General features: G+C 36.4%; 1 protein-coding gene across 8 annotated transcripts in view; it reads right to left on the bottom strand.

Annotated features, from left to right (window-relative positions):
- LOC150101313 (ras-related protein Rab-22A-like) overlaps nucleotides 1-20214 on the bottom strand; it is a 377479-nt gene that overhangs the window by 55624 nt on the left and 301641 nt on the right. For all 8 annotated transcript variants that reach the window (XM_090400390.1, XM_090400391.1, XM_090400389.1 and 5 more), the window contains one exon: nucleotides 2068-2164. In XM_090400390.1, coding sequence (XP_090256516.1) covers nucleotides 2068-2164 — 97 coding nt within the window. The remainder of the gene's footprint in view (nucleotides 1-2067; nucleotides 2165-20214) is intronic.

Genomic DNA, 20214 nt, shown 5'->3' with positions numbered 1-20214 from the left:
ATAGCTAGCCAACTGTCAAAGACAAACTGTATTGCTTGCAAAATGGAAATTTTAGCACTGATCTCTCTGGCTGTTGATGAATTTGTTAATAGGTTTTCATCAATGGATTCCAGTATGTAATTAACCAATTTTCCTCGATACAACGTCTTTAAAATTTTTATTATCCCCATGTCCATTGGTTGCACTAAGGATGTTGTATTAGGAGGAAGAAATTCCAGCCTTATATTTTTTAGATTATCTAAATGAGGGTGTGCAGCACAATTATCAAGAAGCAACAAAATTTTCCTTTGCTTACATTGTAATTCTACGTCCCAACTCATAAGCCAATTCCGAAAAATTTTCAGAAGTCATCCATGCATTACTATTGGCATGGTACTCTACTGGTAAACTCTCTATTCTTAACCCCTTAAAGCATCGAGGCTTAGCATTTTTTCCTACGATTAGTAGTTTTCGTTTGTCCGTACCCGACATATTTGCACAGCATAACACAGTAATGCAGTCCATTGCCCTTTTATACCCTGACAGTGCAATGTGCTTATAACACAGGGAGCCGTCTGGCGTAGCACGATAATAGAGGCCAGTTTTATCAGCGTTGTAAATATCATCTGAACAGAAATTCTCTAAAAAAGTAAGGATTTTAGTATTTTGCCATTGTTCAGCGTTTACATTGTCGGCACTGCCCTTTTTGCCATGCGCTTTTTTAAATTTGATATCGTCTCGCTTTCCATTGAGACAACCAACCAGCAGTTGCTTTAAAATCGTTGTGGTCCAGCTATTTAGCGATCTCCTCTGACTTCACCTTCAACACTGGGCCGCTGATATTCATGCCTTGCCTGCTAACTATAGAAAACCAGTGATCTAATGCTTCTTCGACTTCTGGATCCTTTCCATCATGCTTTCTTTTGGATATTCCTGGAATTTCTTTCTGTAATGTCCACTGCTCAAGCAGTTGATTTTCTTGTTGTTAGAAAAAAGGTTTTCTAAGAAATCTTTGTGGAATTTCCTCTTCACATATTAAAAACTCTGCAGATTTTGTTTCTAAAATCAAGGATATCAAATTTAAAAAAACAGATTTAATGGCCAGTTTTGATATTGTTCTCTCTTTACAAATGTACCTGCTCAAGAAGTCCTCGATCTTCTCAAGAACAAATTATCAAAAAAAAAAAACTCTTTGCTCTTCTCTCCCATTGCATAAAGTCAGGATACTTCAAATATGATAATAATTACAAAACTCAGGTCTGGCTATGGGCAGCCTACCCTCTCCGATTCTCGAGGATATATTTCTCAACGATTTTGAAGAAAAAGCTATTAACTCCTTTCACTTTAAACCAAAAGTCTGGTACCGCTATATCGATGATATTTTCCTCATCTGGGAAGACGGTGTCAATAACCTCTATTTATTTTTAGACCACCTAAACAAGTGCCATGAAAAAATCTCTTTCACTTTCGAACTGGAATCAGATGACTGCCTTCCCTTTTTAGACCTCAAACTTACCAGATGTGCTGAGAGCAGATTTTTTATGTGGAGAGTTGTTGGTGAGTGGAATGCATTGCCTGAGTGCACTGTAAATGCAGGGAGTTTAATAATTTCAAAGTTTAATACAAAAGACAAGTTATAGCTCTGAAATAATACTTCTGAACAGCATAAATAAACAAACATATATCAGGCAGCAAATAAACAAACTCAAGCATTCCTGCTTAACAGTTTTAAGTATAGTGTTTACACATTTATAGAGTCCCATCATTTGATTTCCCACCACATGGTCTGAAAATGATTACCTGCATATTTTTTGATAGTGCATGTTGTGATATCTTCACTGCAACAGATCACAGTATTCATTGCATGGTTGTTTAAGTGAAGATGAATATCATGAAAACTAGGCAATAAAGATGATAGAAAGGATTTTGAGCAATAAAATTACTGTTGCACATTCACATTATTCTACACTAAAGATAATAACATTACTAACGAATTTGTCTATGTTGAAGGATAGAAACTGGCAAGTAGGAATAGAAGACTGGTAGTATACACACACAGGCACAAAGATATACACTCATTATACTCACATTTTGCATGTGAAAAACGATGCTCCAATAGTCGGTGATGCTTGCTTATTAAAGACATGTCCAACATAGCGAATAACAACACTGCTTTTTCCAACACCTAAATAATGAAAATAATTTGAAACTAGGATCTTTACTATATACAGATGTTTCTGAAAAAAAAAAAGCACTGTAGTTTTAATTTGCCCATCATTTCTGATACTGTTGCCAACATGTATGAAAATACCTTTTTTTTTTTTTTTATGTAAATGTCCTAATTTTGTTTAGGTCAATCTCACCCCTTAAAGGATGGTGACTTACACCATCTTAGGATTGTGGCTGAGCTGAGTTAAATAATGCTGAGGCCTCCTCTGATCAAACATAGGAAACCCCCCCCCACCACCCTCCAAGCCACATCAAGCCTTCTGTAATAAATGAGATGGTCATGCACTGCTAATGAAAATCTACCATTTAACAGACTTCAAGAAGTAAAAATACATGGCCTTTTAAATATTTGTTGAGCCTTGGGTAAAATTACCACAAACAGACGAAAATATACTTTGTGTTCAGATCTTCAGTTAATGAGATGCTAAACTACATGACGTGCAGAATCTCCAATGATTTCAGTTATCTTGCATATACTTAATTATCAATCATTTCAAACTAACAGTGCACTTTTGTTACAGATATTTATTTCTTGATGTGTTTTTCAAGTCTGAGATTCTTTCTTTTAAAATTAAGAGGACCACTTCAAGACTTGTGATAAACAAAAAATATACTTTTTGCTATATATATATTCTATATATATTATATATTGCTATATACTTTTTTTCATTTGTTTTATTAGCTATTCATATTAAATTGTGTTTCAAAATTGGCAAACAAGTTACTCTGCTCTCTCAGATCAAATCACCAAAAAATAAAACAAGTTTAGCCTTCTTTGGTAACCACATAGCACCTGGCCTTTTGATAGCCTGACTGGTTAAGTGTGTGGTATATCCACTAGCTGCAGGTTCAAACCCCACCACAGGCATGATAAATTTAGTTTAATCCTTTATCCAAGTGTGAGCAAACAAAGTTTGCACCTGAAAGTATCTTCAGGAAGGTAAGGTAGTACAACACCAGGGCACTCCTTGCAAAGGTGGAGCAAGCTACCAACACTCCTATCTCAGTATCTCCCATAATGCAAAACACATCTCCTTGCAGATATGTCTAATGTTATGCATTAAGGGAAGGGCCACAACCCAGACTAGTTTTGACCTTTATTGAGGTCTCTTCAGTGGGAGCCAGGCCCAAGTGGAGATACCAGGCAGAAGCATTAGCAGGTCATCTCTACCTATAGGAGTTGCCAAATGGTGTGCCACCCTTTTTTAATAAATTACTCTGGATTTAGAGAAAGATGTTGAAAGTTTATTTTTCACTAAATCCAGAGTAATTTATTAAAAAAGGGTGGCACACCATTTGGTAACTCCTACAGGTAGAGATGACCTGCTAATGCTTCTGCCTGGTATTTCCACTTGGGCCTGGCTCCCACTGAAGAGACCTCAATAAAGGTCGAAACTAGTCTGGGTTGTGGCCCTTCCCTTAATGCATAACATTAGACATATCTGCAAGGAGATGTGTTTTGCATTATGGGAGATACTGAGATAGGAGTGTTGGTAGCTTGCTCCACCTTTGCAAGGAGTGCCTGGTGTTGTACCACCTTACCCCAGTCCTGAAGATACTTTCAGGTGCAAACTTTGTTTGCTCACACTTGGATAAAGGATTAAACTAAATTTATTATACTCTAACCAAGTGAAAAATAAACTTTCAACACCACGGGCATGAATGTTTGTGAATATCTTCAAGCATGTGTTTTTTTTTAATGTGTTATTCATTAAAAAAAAAACATGAATGTTTTTTTAATGAATATTCACAATTTTTTTAATGAAAATTTATAATGAAAATTTTTTTTTAAAAATTTAATGAAAATACATGCTCGAAGATATTTACAAACATTCATGCCACAGGCATGAATGTTTGTGAATATCTTCAAGCATGTGTTTTTTTTTGTTTTTTTTTAATGTGTTATTCACAGTAAAATTCATGTGCAGCACATGAATTTTAATGTGCAGTATCACACCCCCTGATTATCTGATTCTTGAAGATAATTCTGTTTGGCCTCTATAGCAGAATTTCCAAATTATCTAGCCTTTAATCCATCCACAATAATACACTAAATTTATAACTTTTCATGCATGGTATTCACATAAAAATATGATTTTTCTTGCACATACCTTCACACATTTTGCAGTTGTCAGCATGACAAGTGGTCAAGTGGATCTCTGGTCAAGCAGACAGAGTATCCACTGCTACAGGTTTCAATCTAGCCATGGATGTTTGTGATTGTCTTTAGGTGGGAGATGAATTTCATCACCTAGGGTGAGACTACGTCCCACTTAATGGATAAATTTAAAAAAAAAAATGAAAATGAAAAAATAATTTTAAAAAATCCTTAGCCTGCCAACAGTACAAATGTGCTATAGGTTTGCATATAACCTTTCTCTGGGTGGGAGCCACATAAAAAATACAGCCTATTGGGTTCAAAGCTCATTTTCTTTCTTTGAGCATGGATATTCATGAATGTCCTACTCATTCTGTGTGGAAAAAGAAGGGGTTGAGAATCTTACCACTTTTATTATTATTATTATTATTATTATTATTATTATTATTATTATTATTAGAGACTTTGCTTTGAAAACCCAACGAAGCAATGGAGTGAAAAAATAAATAATAGTAGATATACATTCAATCTCAATAATTTTTAAACATACCTCGAATTCAACACTGGGTTTAGAAACCAATACTAAAGGCTTAGAAGAATGAATATCAAGTGAAAATATCTTCAATAGGTTCATTACTATAACTATAAATTCACACGTATGCCACAGAAATTAACTTTTTAATAATATGTAAATATTTCATCTTAAGTATCATATCATAAGACATCATCAGTACAGTTATAAACAACAACAGGAATTACATTAAAAAAAAAACACATTAGCATGCATGCTTACATTGGAATCCTATGTATACAGTAGTGTGTTTAAGGACTAAATATTACTGGCTTGTAATTAAATTAAAACTGATAAATTTATTTTATATAGTTGAGGATAACTATTTCCCAAACAAGTTTTGGATAATGAAATGAGTTGTTATGGTTAAGATGGGGTCTGTGCCATAAGGCTTCAGCACTTTCTTTATACAAATGCTCATGTTTATATATGGATCAATGTAGTAGCTGGTGTGTTGTCATTGGATCCTGTGATTGGCATTTTCAATTCCATGTTGTGCGAAACCAGATTTGTGAGGTTTGATAAGATGAATGTGGTTTTGATGTTCAGAAATGCATTTATTTACAGATCTTCTTGTTTGTCCATAGTAAGACTTGTTAGAAGAACATGGACTTCGTATATGCCAGATAACATCGGTGGTGAGAGTTTGTCTTTTGGAGAAGGTAAAAAATTATGAATTTGGTTTATTCGCAAACGTTCAGAGATGCCTAATATATGGTATAGGAGTCCTGTGGGCTTCTTGTCTAGGTTGATATTTTGGAGGGTGGCTAATAATTTTTTGAGTTATTAGATTAAATCCATTTAGTGAGGCTATACTTTAATAATTTCCAATTCTTGTTTTAAAGATTCTTCAGAGGAACAAAATTTGTGTGCTCTGGATACCAAAGATTTTATGAAGCCACATTTTTGAGATGGATGGTGAGCCAATGTATTGTGGATATAAAGACCTGAAAAAGTTGTTTTTCAATAGACTGAAATGGAACCATTCTTGATTACGTTGGATGTGTACATCAAGGAAGGGAAAAAAAAAAAATTTCACACATACACGCATTACTGGCATCTAAAACAACCAATCCTCAAAAACTTTTTCCTATTGCAGCTGATATACGTTCACTGATGCTCGTCAATGCTTCTAAAATTTCATAATTCAGTTTCTGACTAGAGTGATGGCAATTTTCATAAGCAGCATCCAGAAAGGATACCCAACATCCATACCAGCTTGATTGGCTAAGTAGATAGCATCTCTGCTTTACAATGGTACGAATGTTAACATCTTTATGTAGTGAATGATTCTTAATGTTCTGTTCTGATATCCCAACCTTGATTATTGGAGGTTGGCAGTTTGCAAACAAGTTCCATGTTTTTTCTCCGATTACTTAGCCTTAGGTCATCCAAAATTTAGTTTTAAACAATAATGATATCATGATGAAGCTTTGATGTCACTTCCTTGTTCAAAAATATTCCCTTTTCTGACACTAGCAGCGAGCATTCCTGCAGCAAAAGAATATATTCCTAGTTGGAGAAAATGCAAACTAGGAATGCAAAGGTAGATGACTTTCATTGCCCTATGAAGCACCACCACCCTGCTTATTTGGGAATTGAGGTGGTGAATGCCACTAACATACTTAGAGACCAAGACCTTCCTCCATTCTGAGGGTAAAGCAGCTACAAAAACAGTGATAATGCAGGTCACCCACCAGATTGTATAAGGGCCCCAAACCAGCCAAGTAGCAATTCAGCAATTCATCATATCCAGTCAAGTGGTGCACAATCCTGCTGCCACATACTTTGTCAGATTGTGCCTTATCAGGGAGTCTGAGTAGTGGTATGTGGGTGGTACTGTCAAGGCCATTGGCAAGGAAACTGGTCTCTCTGAATGGGTGTCATGTTCATGAGACTATTTTCCCACACTCTATGCCCCCACTCTTTCATTTCATCTAATAATAATCCTAAAATGAAAGAGACAAACAATGATGACAACACTGTGAAATAATAAATCTCTCTCAACAACCAGTTCATCCAAACAATTCAAATCAAACACAATATTCCAAACTTACTAGGATCCCTACCAAAAATAATCATTTCCACATTCACTTCACAAACATCCGTGGCATAAATTCCAACATAAACAATGTTCATCACCACTTACAGACATCCAAACCTGACCTATCCCTTAACAGAAACCCAAATTTCAGCTACATTAACAACAGTTCACCTTCAATGCAAAAATTACACTCTCTTCATGATTCATTCTGTCACAAAGGTAGCACCTGGGCCTTTGTACATTCTAATACTGCCTGCCAGAGAATGGCAAATTTAGAATCCCCTGCATTTGACTTCCTTTGGCTGAAGGTTTCTTTGCCCCACTTAATAACATTCATCTGCTGCATTTACTGGTCACCAAACTCTGAAAACCACAAAGACCTGAAAACTCTCCATGAAACTATCATCTACAATCCGGCTACCCAATCAGCAAAGTCTGGCTCCCCTTTTCGGATACTACAGATCAAGCTGGACATGATGCATCAGTTTTTGCTATAAGCAACAATATACAAATTGTGCAGCTACCTACCTAAATTCCAGATAATCCCCTTCACTCTACCAAACCCTTTATCTTTTTTTAAACTAGTTCTCCTTCCATACACACTGCAGAAGCTACCCCCCCCCTCTTCAACTCAAACCACAATCTAGTGCAAGTTTCCAATCTCACTGAACTACTACTCTTCTTTTCCAAGACATGACTATAGTTTCCACTATTCTGACTGAGCCACCTACACTGAGCAAGTCACAGAAATCATCCTCAGTGCATGAAGGCATTCATCCCTGAATCCATCCAAAATTCCTGTCCACTTTCCAAGCCTTGGTTTAACACAAGATGTATGAAAGCAGTCGAAGAAAAAAACTCAGCTTACTGCAGGTGGCTTGCATCAAGATCCCAAGCTTCATACTCAACCTATGCAGAAGTATGCAATAAATGGAAATCAACTATCAGCAAATCTAACTTCATAAAAGCCACTAAGAAAACTCTTCTCTTGCTCAAACAGTAGCCATGCCTTCTAGTCCATACCAGTAACTGAGCATTATATGCCTCCTGTGGCCTTTCGGCAGAAAGACTTAAGAATATTAAACAAGCTGAAAACATTACAAAGTCATCTAGTCCTGATGGCATTTTTCCTATTGTACTCAATCGTGATTACAGAGCTAAACACCTGACCTCTATCATCCCATCAATCTTCTATATGCAGCTAACTATGCTGTCTCATGGAAACTAACATATTATTATTATTACAATAACACCACCAGGGAGTCCAAAGACTCATCGAGGGAGGGCACCCACTCCACTAACCGCAACTACCTTCATCATCAACACCAGTGCCATCTACTGCTGACCACCACCACTATTTTCACAGACATATATCCAACCCATTCCAAAAAAAAAAAAAAGAGAGACAAAAGCTTAACATTTAACTACTGACCAACTGCCATCACCTCAATCCTCCAAAATGGAGAAACTTATCAATGATCAACTCCACTACCTAGTTTAGATTAGCTGATTAGCTTATCAGTTGATAAGCTCACCAGCTAATCAGCAACCACCAATGTGAATTGAACCAATCTAAATCCAAGATATATGGATGATATCTTGCCTATATCACTCACCACTGGACATGCACCATGGAAAAATTCAGAGAAATGTGCCATTGCCCTTGACATTTCCAAAGCTTTCAATCGTGTTTGGCATCAAGGCCTGCTTTGCAACCTCCCTTCCTTCAGTCTACCTGCCACCCTCTGTCAAGTAACTGAATACCCAACTTTTTCTCTGGTCATTCACTTAGTGCCATGGTGGATGCATCCTCTCTTTGAACTTTGCCACCAATGCAGAAGTACTTCAGGGTTCTGTTCTCTCACCAAACCTCTTTCTCTTATACATAAATGATCTACTCTCAGTCACTACAAATCCTAACCACATCTTAGCCAACAATTGCACTACCCACTCATTCTGCTCCTTTGAAAAACCATGTAAGTCCTAGACATCTCTAACATCAAGATCATTTGCAACTAGTGCTTTAACCTCCTAACTGGCCAGGACGTATATATACATCCAGCAAAATCTGGATATGATGCATGCCATCTGTTGATAAAACATGGATAAGAAGTGCAATTTGGCCATCATATCCATTAGGTGTGATAATCCTTCCCACTGAACAGAACACTTAACCAGATTAACTCGTGTCCATAAGTGTGTCTTAGTTGCCTATAACAAGAAATGCAGTTCCTTGTTCTATACTGGGTAACTCGACTCTTAGTTATATTGGATAAATTATAAATATAGAAATTATTTTTATTTTCTCCTTTTATTGTACAATTTTTAATGCCAGGACAAAACAAGAGATCCTTAAATACTTTCTTCACTTAAATATTGCATCGCCTTGAAAAACCAATGCTATTTTTAATTTTTTGTGCTAATTTTGTCTAATCACTTAGTTGACAATATATTTTATTTGTTCACAAGGAACTTAATTCATATAATTATTTTAAATATTTTGAAAAAATGGGCTGCCAATGTTCCAGATTATGTTATTTTTGTTCAAAATTATATTTTGTAGAATACTTCACAGATTGCCTGAAGGATGCATTTTGACGACTTTGCTTTATATATAATATAAAGATCTTTAATCATAAATTTAGTTTATTTTCTTTATAATGTAATCTACAGTTCTTTGCAATTTAACCTTCTTGGAAAGAAGGAGTAGCCATAGTATTCAACACAAAATACGAGGCTAATCTTCTTGAATGGCATGCAGTCTCAAGTAGAGTGATGTGAGCAAATATCAGAATGGGAAATTGGACAATGAGACTTATTTGTGCCTATGGTCCCATAGAAGGTTCTACTAAGGTAGAAGTGGAGGAATTTTTTGATGCTTTAGAGAAAGCATCTGACACAATGAAAAAGGAAAAGTTGGTCCTTGTTGGGGATCTAAATAGCAGAGTAGGAAATGACTGTCAGACATACAAAAATATTTTGGGAAAATTTGGAGACAAGAGCAAAGCTAATAACAATGGCAAATACCTGTTGGATTTCTGCTCAGGACATGGACTGGTTATTACTAACACCATGTTCCAACATAAAAATGTGCACAAATTCACATGGAGAGAAGAAGCAAGGAATAAGAACAGTGTCATTGACTATGTTATTGTTGATAGTGATGTTTTCTCCCTGGTGCAGGATACCAGAGTGTACAGAGGATTTGAAATTGGAAGTGATCACTATTTAATCCTGAGCAGGATAAAATTGAATTTCATATTGAAAAGAATAACATGTAAGAAAGTTTTAAAGCAAATAAAAGTTGAGCAGCTCTCAGATGTGAACTGTAGACTAAAATACACAAATATTATTCAAGAAGAAATGAAAGAGTTTGAGCAGGAATCAAACCTTGGAGATTCAGTGGCAACCCCTGAAAAAAACATTGATTGATTCAGCCAGAGAGGCATGTGGTGAGGTTGTGTGCAAGGATAGAAAAATCAGAATTCCATGGTGGACATAGGAAGTTAAAGAGGCAGTGAAGGAAAAGAAGAAAGCAAATCAAAAGTTCCTGGCAAATAAGTCAGTTCGTGCTCTTTGAGAATACAGAGACAAATGTAAGAAAGCTAAGCACTGCGTAAAACTAGCTAAACAAAAGTCATGGGAGGACTTTGGCAAGAACAGCAAGAACATAGAAAATAAATATCAAGAAGGTGGCAAAATATTCTGGAGGCTGTGGAAGAAGTTTAGAAATGGAGGAAAGAGTGGTGTTAAAGGAGTTAAAGATGATAAAGGTGACATGAAAACAAGAGAAAAAGATATCCTTGAAGTACGGAGTAATTACTTCGAAAAATTGCTAAATGAAACAAGCAGTGATAGCACAGTGGTAAAAAACACTCAACAGGCATACAGTCAGCAATACATATCCATAATTGAAGTAGAAAAAGCCATCAAAGGCTTGAAATGTGGAAAGGCAGCATTGGTAGATGATATTCGACCAGAAATGCTGAAGTATGGTGGTATAAAAGTCTTACAGTGGCTGCACTGCATAGTTCAGAAAGCCTGGACAGAGGAACAAATTCCTGATGATTGGAGTAACGCTCTCATAGTAACCATATATAAAAAGGGAAATAAAACTGAATGTGAGAATTACAGAGGTATTTCCCTATTGGGTGTTCCTGGCAAGATTTATGCAGGCATACTTGAGAAACGGTTGAGGAGAATTGTGGAAGAAAAGCTTGGTAAAGAACAAGCTGGATTCAGGCCAAATAGAGGTTGTCAGGATCAGATCTTCACTTTAGGCCAAATAGTTGAGAAAGCTTGGGAATATAACAAAGATCTGTATTTAAGTTTTGTCGATCTGGAAAAGGCATATGACAAGGTGCCAAGAGAAAAGCTATTCAATACGCTACAGTTATATGGTGTCAATGGGGCATTATATAAAGCAATACTTAGTCTTTATTTGAGTTGTAAGTCAGCAGTTAGAATTGAAGGAAGTAAAGGAAGATGGCTTAAAGTGGTATTAAACATGATATCAGAATTGGAGATGTTAATGTCAGCTCTTTGCTTTATGTAGACAATGTCATACTTCTAAGTAAATCCACTACAAGTTTGCAAGATTCCCTGACTAAATTGAATAACTGTTGTAATAGATATGGTATGAAGGTCAGCATTAAAAAGACAAAGACAATGAAAATAGGCAGAAACATTGAAAATATCAACTGCATTGTGAATTGAGAACATATAGCACAATTGAAACATTTCAGCTACTTAGGCACGATGTTTAGTGAAGATGGCAAATTAAATATGGAAATAGACAACATAATGAACAAAACTGGTATGGTAGAAAGTCAACTGAATAAATTTATATGAAATAAGAGAGAAATTAGTCAGAACACTAAATTAGCTGTATACAAGACCGTGTTCAAACCAGTTTTGACTTATGGATCTGAGAGCTGGGTCAGAAGTAAAACACTTGACCAAAGACTAGAAACTACAGATATGAGAGTCCTGAGAAAGATCAGAGGTGTGAACAGATGGCATCAATGGCAACATCATATTAAAAATGAGGATATTAGGAAAGAACTTGACATTGTCAGCATCCAGGAATGTGTTAGGAGCTAATCTCAGGTGGTATGGTCACTTAAACAGAATGGGCAAGGAAAGAGTAGCAAAACAAGTGTTCTCTGCCAGGTTGGCAGGAAAACGACCCAGAGGAAGACCAAGATATAGGAGGATTGATACGGTACAAAGTGCCTTAGACGACAGAAATATAAGATCTGATAATGTTGGAGTCTTGACAAGTAACAGACTGATTTGGAGGAAAATTGTAGATAGGAAGTTAGTGATGATGTAAATTTTTCATGTAGTACTATCACATCCTGTACATCCCTTAAGGTTACATGTCAGGAATTTGATGATGATGATGGTGATTTCCCTATATAATCAGTCATTACATACTGCAATAAACTGTTATGAGGTAAATTAATATGTATATATTTTCTGCTGCTGGCTTTGATATTATGCTCCAATTTTAATGTAAGTGATACTTTTGCTTATAGTCTATCATTCAAAATATGTATAGGTGCATGCATTAAATGTAAAATTTCATTTCCATATTTTTTACAATAGAACTGAACTTGTATTTTGCCTTTGATGGCTTAACCCCCCTTTCCCGCCAGTGCAACATATCCAAAAACTGCTAGGAAACATAGGTGCAGTTTTTATTTAATTCATTATTTTTCCCACAGTAATTATTCACAAGAACAAAAATTACTAACAATTGTCTTGTGAACTGTTTACCAAATAAATTATTTTAAACATCAGCAGGATGAATAGGTGGGTCCTCTTCCCCTCACCTTCCCCTAAAAAAAGCTGAACACTTATGCAACACATATGCACCTATATTTTCAAATTCACTTATTTCTTTCTTAAGTATCTGCATCAAGTTTGCAATATAAGAGTGAAATTGTGATTATTACAAAGTAAGAAATAATTTTGACATTAATATTGTGTCAGACTAAAAGATATATTGGTATTTCTATTTAAAATATAATTGAAAACAAAAGAAGACATTGATGATGTATTATGAACTACTGCTTGAAGCTCTTTAGTGCGACTTCTGAAAAAGTGGTCTTTATTTCTCAATAGCACCAAGAGTAGTCTTAACATTCAGTCTATACCTCCAGCTGAGAAGATTACTATCTAATATTTCTAAGACAAAAAGTTATTTCCAGCAGCAGTAAAAGTCATCATATCTGGAATTACATTATATAAAAAAAAAAAAAAAACATTACTGAACTTTCTTTTTTATGGTGAAAATATAGAACGAATTCCTAAAACTTGGAATAATGTCAACAGACAGCTAAACAAATGAGTATAGATTGCAAAGAAATAGTCCAGAATTAGAAATACCTGTTTCGGCAGATACAACAACATTATTGGCTTACTTCTTTTGACAAACAGTAAAATGAAGTGATAAATAGTGAATATTGTCTGTGAAAACTCTCAAACCAGTAGAAAATTAAACAGAGTAGTTATTATTATTATTATTCAGGCCACCATGGAGTCAAAAGACTCACCGTGGGAGGTCCTTCCTAAGAACATAAAGTCTATCAAGACTCATCGAGGGGAGGTTTCCCCCTAAGAAACACAAAGTCTATCATACCACTCCTTAAACTCACTGACCGTTCTCGCTCTCACCACTCCAGCAGGCAATGCATTCCACGGTTCAACCACCCTCCATGCAAAAGAAACCACTCCTCACCCTCTTGCTCACAGTTTTCTTTCGTAACTTCCAGGGATGGCCTCTTGTCATCACTCCTTCCCGCTGTTCAATCAAGTGAAAGAACTCCCCAGTGTCAACCCTGTAACCACCTCGCAACAGTTTAAAAGTTTCAATCATATCACCTCTCCTTCATCTATCCACCAAACTCTGCAGTCCACATTCCCTCAGCCGATCCTCATAACCAAAACTGTACAGTCCTGAAACCATCTTTGTCATCTGTCTTTGTACCCTTTCCACAGTTAATTTATCCCGTTCAAATCCTGGGGGACCAAATCTGAGAACAATAGTCTAAATGTGGTCTGATCAGAGACTTATACAACAGAATGATAAACCTTTTATCTCTGCAGGTCAGTGTTCTTCTCATAATTGCAGCAATCCTCTGTGTTACCTTCACCACCTTTGCAATATGTCCCCTAAACTTCAGGTTTCTATCAATCATCAACCCCAGATCTCTTGTCTCCCCTACTTCCTCCAGTATAACTCATCCCATAGAGTATGCAGCATCCCATCGATGTTTCCCAAACCTCAAGACCTTACATTTTGCTGCATTAAACTGACACCCCATTCATTTGTCCTCTTGCAGGGCTACGACATCTGCACTATTACTAATATCCTTCCCAGCTTTGCATCATCCGCAAACAACTGAACATCCCCTTGCAATGTCATTGATATAAAGGTTAAACAATATAGGTCCTAGTACTGAGCCCTGTGGGGGTCAGTATTAGGACCTATATTATATAGTATACTAGGACCCCACTTGTAACCTTCTGTCTCCTTGAAACTGCTCCACCATACACAACTCTGATACCTATCAGACAAGCAATCCTGAATCCAGTTGACCAATCTGACATCCAGACCCATGTGCTGCAACTTAAATATCAGCTTATCATGTGGCACCCTGTCAAATGCCTTCGCTAAGTCTAAGAAAATTGCAGTATATGCCTTTCCCCCATCTAATGTTCTTGTAACTTTATTATAAAAGGCTAGCATTTCACAAATCCATGTTGACTCTCACAGATAACATTACCCTCATCTGCCCAATGCTGTATACAATCCCTCACTACTTTTTCCAAGATCTTAACTACTGATGACACACAAACTGGCCTATAATTAGACACTTCGGGTCTGCTACCACCCTTATGCAATAGCACTATCTTACCTTCCTTCTATTCCCTGGGCACTTTTCCTGCAGCCAGACTTTCATTGAAAAGCCAGGTTAAAGGCACTGTCAGTTCCCTAGCACATTCTCTCAAAACTCGTGGTGAAATACCATCCAGTTCCAAACCTTTACTGACATCCAGAGCACTCAGTATCCGAAACACACTCTCCTCCTGTACCTCTAAACCTCGAACCTGCCCTATCCCTCTAGCATTAAAACCGATTCCTCTAAGATGAAATACTCCAATAAAGTGTTCATTGAACAATTCCACTATGTCCTCTGCATCAGTCACTCTATTCCCATTTTTATCCCACAATATCATTCTTCCACAGTCATTTCTCCTCTAGCTAAAAAATTCCCTAGGATTTTCTTTGGATCTTAGGGCCAATCTCCACTCATATTCCAGTTTCGCTTTCCTTACCACACTAGTCACTCTTCTGGACTGTGTCCTATATTCTTCATGCATCTTCTCTTCACCTGTCTCCTTATATCTCTTCCATAGCCTCTTTTTCGCATGCAATTCCTGTTTAATATTGTTTGTCATCCACTTTACACCAAATTGTGTCCTCTTCTTCACTTGTGGTATACAACTTACCATTGCTGCTAACAAATAATTCAGTTCCAGGAGCAGAGAGAGAGAGAGGGGGGGGGGAAGAGTGGATGCAATTGGAAATCTTCAAAATTAGCATAAATTCTGAATCAGTCTGTGCAGAATATCTTTCATATATTTTTTCTCAAAATGCATAACTTTATATTTCTCCACCTTAAACTGACACCCATTACCTTTTGTCCATGCTGACAGCCTATTTAAATCATCCTGCAAGCTCCACATTGCCTTGATTCACTATTCCTCTACCTAATTTTGTATCATCAGCAAACAACTGAATATTTCCTTTCAGGTTATTTCCTATATCATTTATGTATAAATTACAGAGTAGCGGTCCTAACACCAAACCTTGCAACACGTCCACTAGCCACCAGCTTCTGGCTGAATTCTGCTCTTCTGTACACTACTTTCTCATATCTGTCCAGCAGCTACCCTCAGTGATCATATCGATACTCTATTTTTCCCAATTTGTGTAACAGATGGTATCCTGTCAAATATCTATGGAGGTTAAGCAACAAATATTATAACTATACGCATCATACAAAAAAGTAAAGAAAAAATCATGAATTGTAATTTAAAGAAAATGAATAAGTTCCTGCTGAATTATCACAGGATATACATTTTTTTTACATAAAAACAAGGCTTCACAAACATTGTCATTTGTTGTTCATAAAAGCATAAACACTTGTTTCTAAAACTAGTGTGATGATCCATATAATGGTATTTTCCAAGGAAAGAAAACAAAAGCTCATATTTATTTTAATAAATGTGACTTTTAAAAAACAAATCTTTAACAATGATTTTCAAAGCATTTGAAAATTATGCAAAAATAATATTCACAGTAAATGAAAGAGCATAAATCTTTTGTTCTATTGCACTGATTTGAAGAAAAGACAGCATGTTAATACTTGTCTTGTCAGATGTCATCTCCTTCCAGGAGGTTGACTACCATGAGCTTCCACTATGTACGGTTTTGTGTTTCTCTTTTACATTCTTCATAAGACAAAAAGGTCCAGTCCTTAATATTTTCCATCCAATCTGTTCTTTGTTTTCCTCTTCTTCTTTTTCTTTGTATCATTCCTTCTAGAAATGTTTTTTGTAGATTCAAAATTTAATACTACCATTAAATAATTTCATTGCAAAGAAGAATCTGTTGTCATTACAGGATCAATTGTTTATTTTCAAGCATGTCAAAATTGTTTTTATCTTTGGGAAGAAACAATAAATAAATTGTGCAGCAAAAATTTTAAATTTTGAAGGACAAAACAAAGCAGAAAATTCCAAGTGACACAGTACATGTCACTCCATGACAGTTAATCCCACTAATGGCAATAGAATTGACATTAAGAATTAATGGTGGAAAAGGATAATTACATGATAAAAGGCAGAATGTGATGATGTTTTGATCCATGAAAATCCTAAGGTGCTCTGAATATTTCATCCACATGGGGCAGGTGGGGTGGGAGGGTTAAACACCGATCTCCATATGATCCTTCAGTGGGACAAGGATAACCTAGTCACCTTCAATGCTGTCCAAAAGCAGTCTTGCCTTTTCTCTTGTGAAAAGGATCTCAGTCTTGACTTCCCTCATTCTCAGAATACACGCATCACCAGACAGGATGAACACTCTCTCTCTCTCTCCTTGGACTGACATTTACCTCTCTTGGCAAAAAACACATCACATCAACAGCTTCTTTAGCTTCTAAAAAACTAGGCATTCTTTTCTGCTCAAGAAGATATTTCACACCCACCCAGCTACTAATCATATATAAATCTCAAATCCACCCATCCTTAGAATACTGTACAAACATTTAGAGTAGTGCACCTATAACCCCTAACTTTCCTTATAACTTATAAGGGAAGTTAGGGGTTATAGGTGTTAGTTAGGGGTTATATAAACTTATAACTTCCCTTGCGGGCTCACCTGAACCTCTATTTCGCAGATGCAATGTTTCAGCTCCGTGTCTCTTCTACAGGTATTTCCATGTCCACTGCTCCAGTGAATTGGCAAACATCATTCACTTACATGCTGTTCAACCTGTTAAAACAAGAGCAGCAGCTGCCTGACATCCCTTTTTAGTATGAGTGCAAACACACTGAACCTGCTTCTCCTCTTCCTCATTTATCCCATCTACCTCTGTACTCTGGAACAGCCTTCCTCATATTGTGTTTCCCAACAACCTCAAGCTCCAACTCTTTAAGAAAAATGTCAACAGATTTCTTCTCTCTCAATTGTTATCTGCACTTCACACATGGCACTGATATGATATAAGTTCTTGTACCTCTCGTTAGTGGGATAAAAAACAACTAAATTTACTGAAAAATGCCCCCCCCCCACACACACCTTCCGATATTATTGATCTCTTTAATTTTGCTATCCACACTAGTTACTTCTATGGAGGTACCTTCTATAAACAGATAGAAGGTACTTCCATGCCCCTCTCCCCAACTAATTTCTATATAGAGCATTCTGAAAAACATCCTCTCGATATTGCCACTCTTAAACCTTCTATTTGATTAAGATATACTGATGATGTATTCTTTGTTTGGCAACATAGCTCAGTTCCTCCACCTAAATAGTCAGCACCCCAGAATCCAGATCACTATTGAAAAAGAAAATAATAGCTTGTTTATTTTAGATACTCAACTCACCTGTCTGGCTCAATGGCAACCTTTCTCTCCTTTTTGCAGTTTACAGAAAACCCACTCGCATAGATAGATACATGAACTTCCCAACCATTCCCTCTTCTTTTTTAAATAACGAAACCTGTGGTGCGTTCATAATTAGAAGAAACACACGTATAAACCACAGTGAAAATTATTTAATTGTAAATATTTCATCCTAAGTATCTTAGGACATAACAGTATTTTTGTTTAAATACTGTACTGATGATGTCCTAAGATGAAATATTTACAATTAAATAATTTTCACTGTGGTTTATACGTGTGTTTCTTCTAATTAATTCATTCCCTCTTCTCAACAACACTGATGTCATTTGTCACTTTTCCAACTTCTGTTACACCCAAACTTCCCTAACAGCGGAACTCACCTGTCAAACCTTCCTGTTTAATGATTACAAATTCCAAAAAAGATCTACAAATTATCTGTCCCTTCCACCTCTTCACATCCCTCTCAACATAAACACTACAGTAATGCTATTATTATTCTCTATATCTAGGGCACTTCAGAGAAAATAGCCAGAACTTTAAAAAAATATAATCCTTGCACTACTTTCCAACTCATATGAAATTGGCTTACTTTCTCCACTCTCTATTCCAGGTGTTTACAAGCTTCCTTGTTCCTGCAGCTTATCATATAAGCTGGGAGATCTGATGACATCTGCCTGGATGAACATTAAAAAAATCTGCCATCATTATGGTAAATCAGGTCTAGCAGACCATGTCTTGGATACCCTGCACAGAGTCAGATGGAAGAAAACTATCATGCTCCATTACAGTCACTATAAACTTGAAAGACTTTTTTTAGAATCAGTAGCAGATTATTAACATTGTATTCCTGAAGTTGTCTGTGACAGATGAAATATTGAAATCATTAAACCTGCTGTTTATGTTGTAGTTATTTCATTAAATTGTATTATGAATGCACTTAACCTTAGCCTACCATAGTACTAAGTAGGTTTACACGCTCTTCCACTGATGGAACTGTCAACAAGAAACACAAAAACTTAAAATAGTGTAGATATAGTGCAAGTATGCTTACACTTCATCTACACTAAGTATGGTGTGCTGTAAAGTTGTAATAATCACCATGAAGAAATTGAGACAGAACCATGTAACTTACACATTATTTTACAAATTCCCCAAGAAGTGTTATACACTTGTCACAATGCTGCTTCTGCATCATTTGCAATCCTTTGAGGAAAATAGTCTTTCCCTTGTTCTCAGCTGCAGATATAACTTCATATGTGGTAAGTTTTGTTCCTTTCAAAGATTTCTTGAAATTTGGGAACAGGAAATAGTCAAAACGAGGCAAGGTCTGGCAAACAGAGTGGGTGAGGCAGACGTTGAAAGCCCAAGTTGTATATTGTCTGTTGCATTTCATGAGCAGTGTGAGCAGGTGTGTTGTCCTGCAAAAGCAACATACCCCCTGCTCAGTTTCCCCATGGCATTTTCCCTTCAGAGCTGTTGAATAAATTACTGCTTTTTTTGAGGTACTTGATAAGGATCAAACCATCCATATCCCAAAAGACAATGGCAAGAACCTTCCCTGCTGACTTCTTTTGACCACGGCCAAAGAGTTTGAAACTTCTTTGGCCGTGGAGAACCTTTGTGTGTCTCTACTCCACTGATTGTTGTTTGGTCTCTGGGTCATATTGATGAAGCCATGTTTCATCATCAGTTACAATACAAGCCAAAAATTTGCACCTGATTTCTCAAAATGATCCTAAATCCCTTGAAATGACAGTGTAAAAACTCTATGTAGCTTAAAAATTTCCAAAGCACATTACATCGATTTTTTACATAGTTCTCATGGGACTGTAAAACAAGGTTATTTACAGTCCCATGAGAACTGTAAATAACCTTGTTTGTTTCTATGTATATTTTGCAAAATACTGATGTAGTTAACCCTGTGGGAAGTGAATGTATTTACTGTTTTAACATCGAAAACAAAGGCAATGCTTTGCCATCGGAACTTTGTTTGTATATAATTATGTGTAAGAGCACAGGAAGGTTGTTTATTAGTTTTGTGTATGGGAAAGGCTTACATGCTCTGCACTAACACCTTTAAGGTTAGTTTTC

The sequence above is a fragment of the Typopeltis vanoorti genome, chromosome 11 (genome assembly GCF_054136105.1).
Source record: "Typopeltis vanoorti isolate ZY-2024b chromosome 11, IOZ_Tvanoo_1.0, whole genome shotgun sequence".
In the NCBI taxonomy this organism is placed as follows: domain Eukaryota; kingdom Metazoa; phylum Arthropoda; class Arachnida; order Uropygi; family Thelyphonidae; genus Typopeltis; species Typopeltis vanoorti.
The sequence above is the reverse complement of the archived record's forward strand: the minus strand, read 5'-3'. Positions and strand labels throughout refer to the sequence as shown.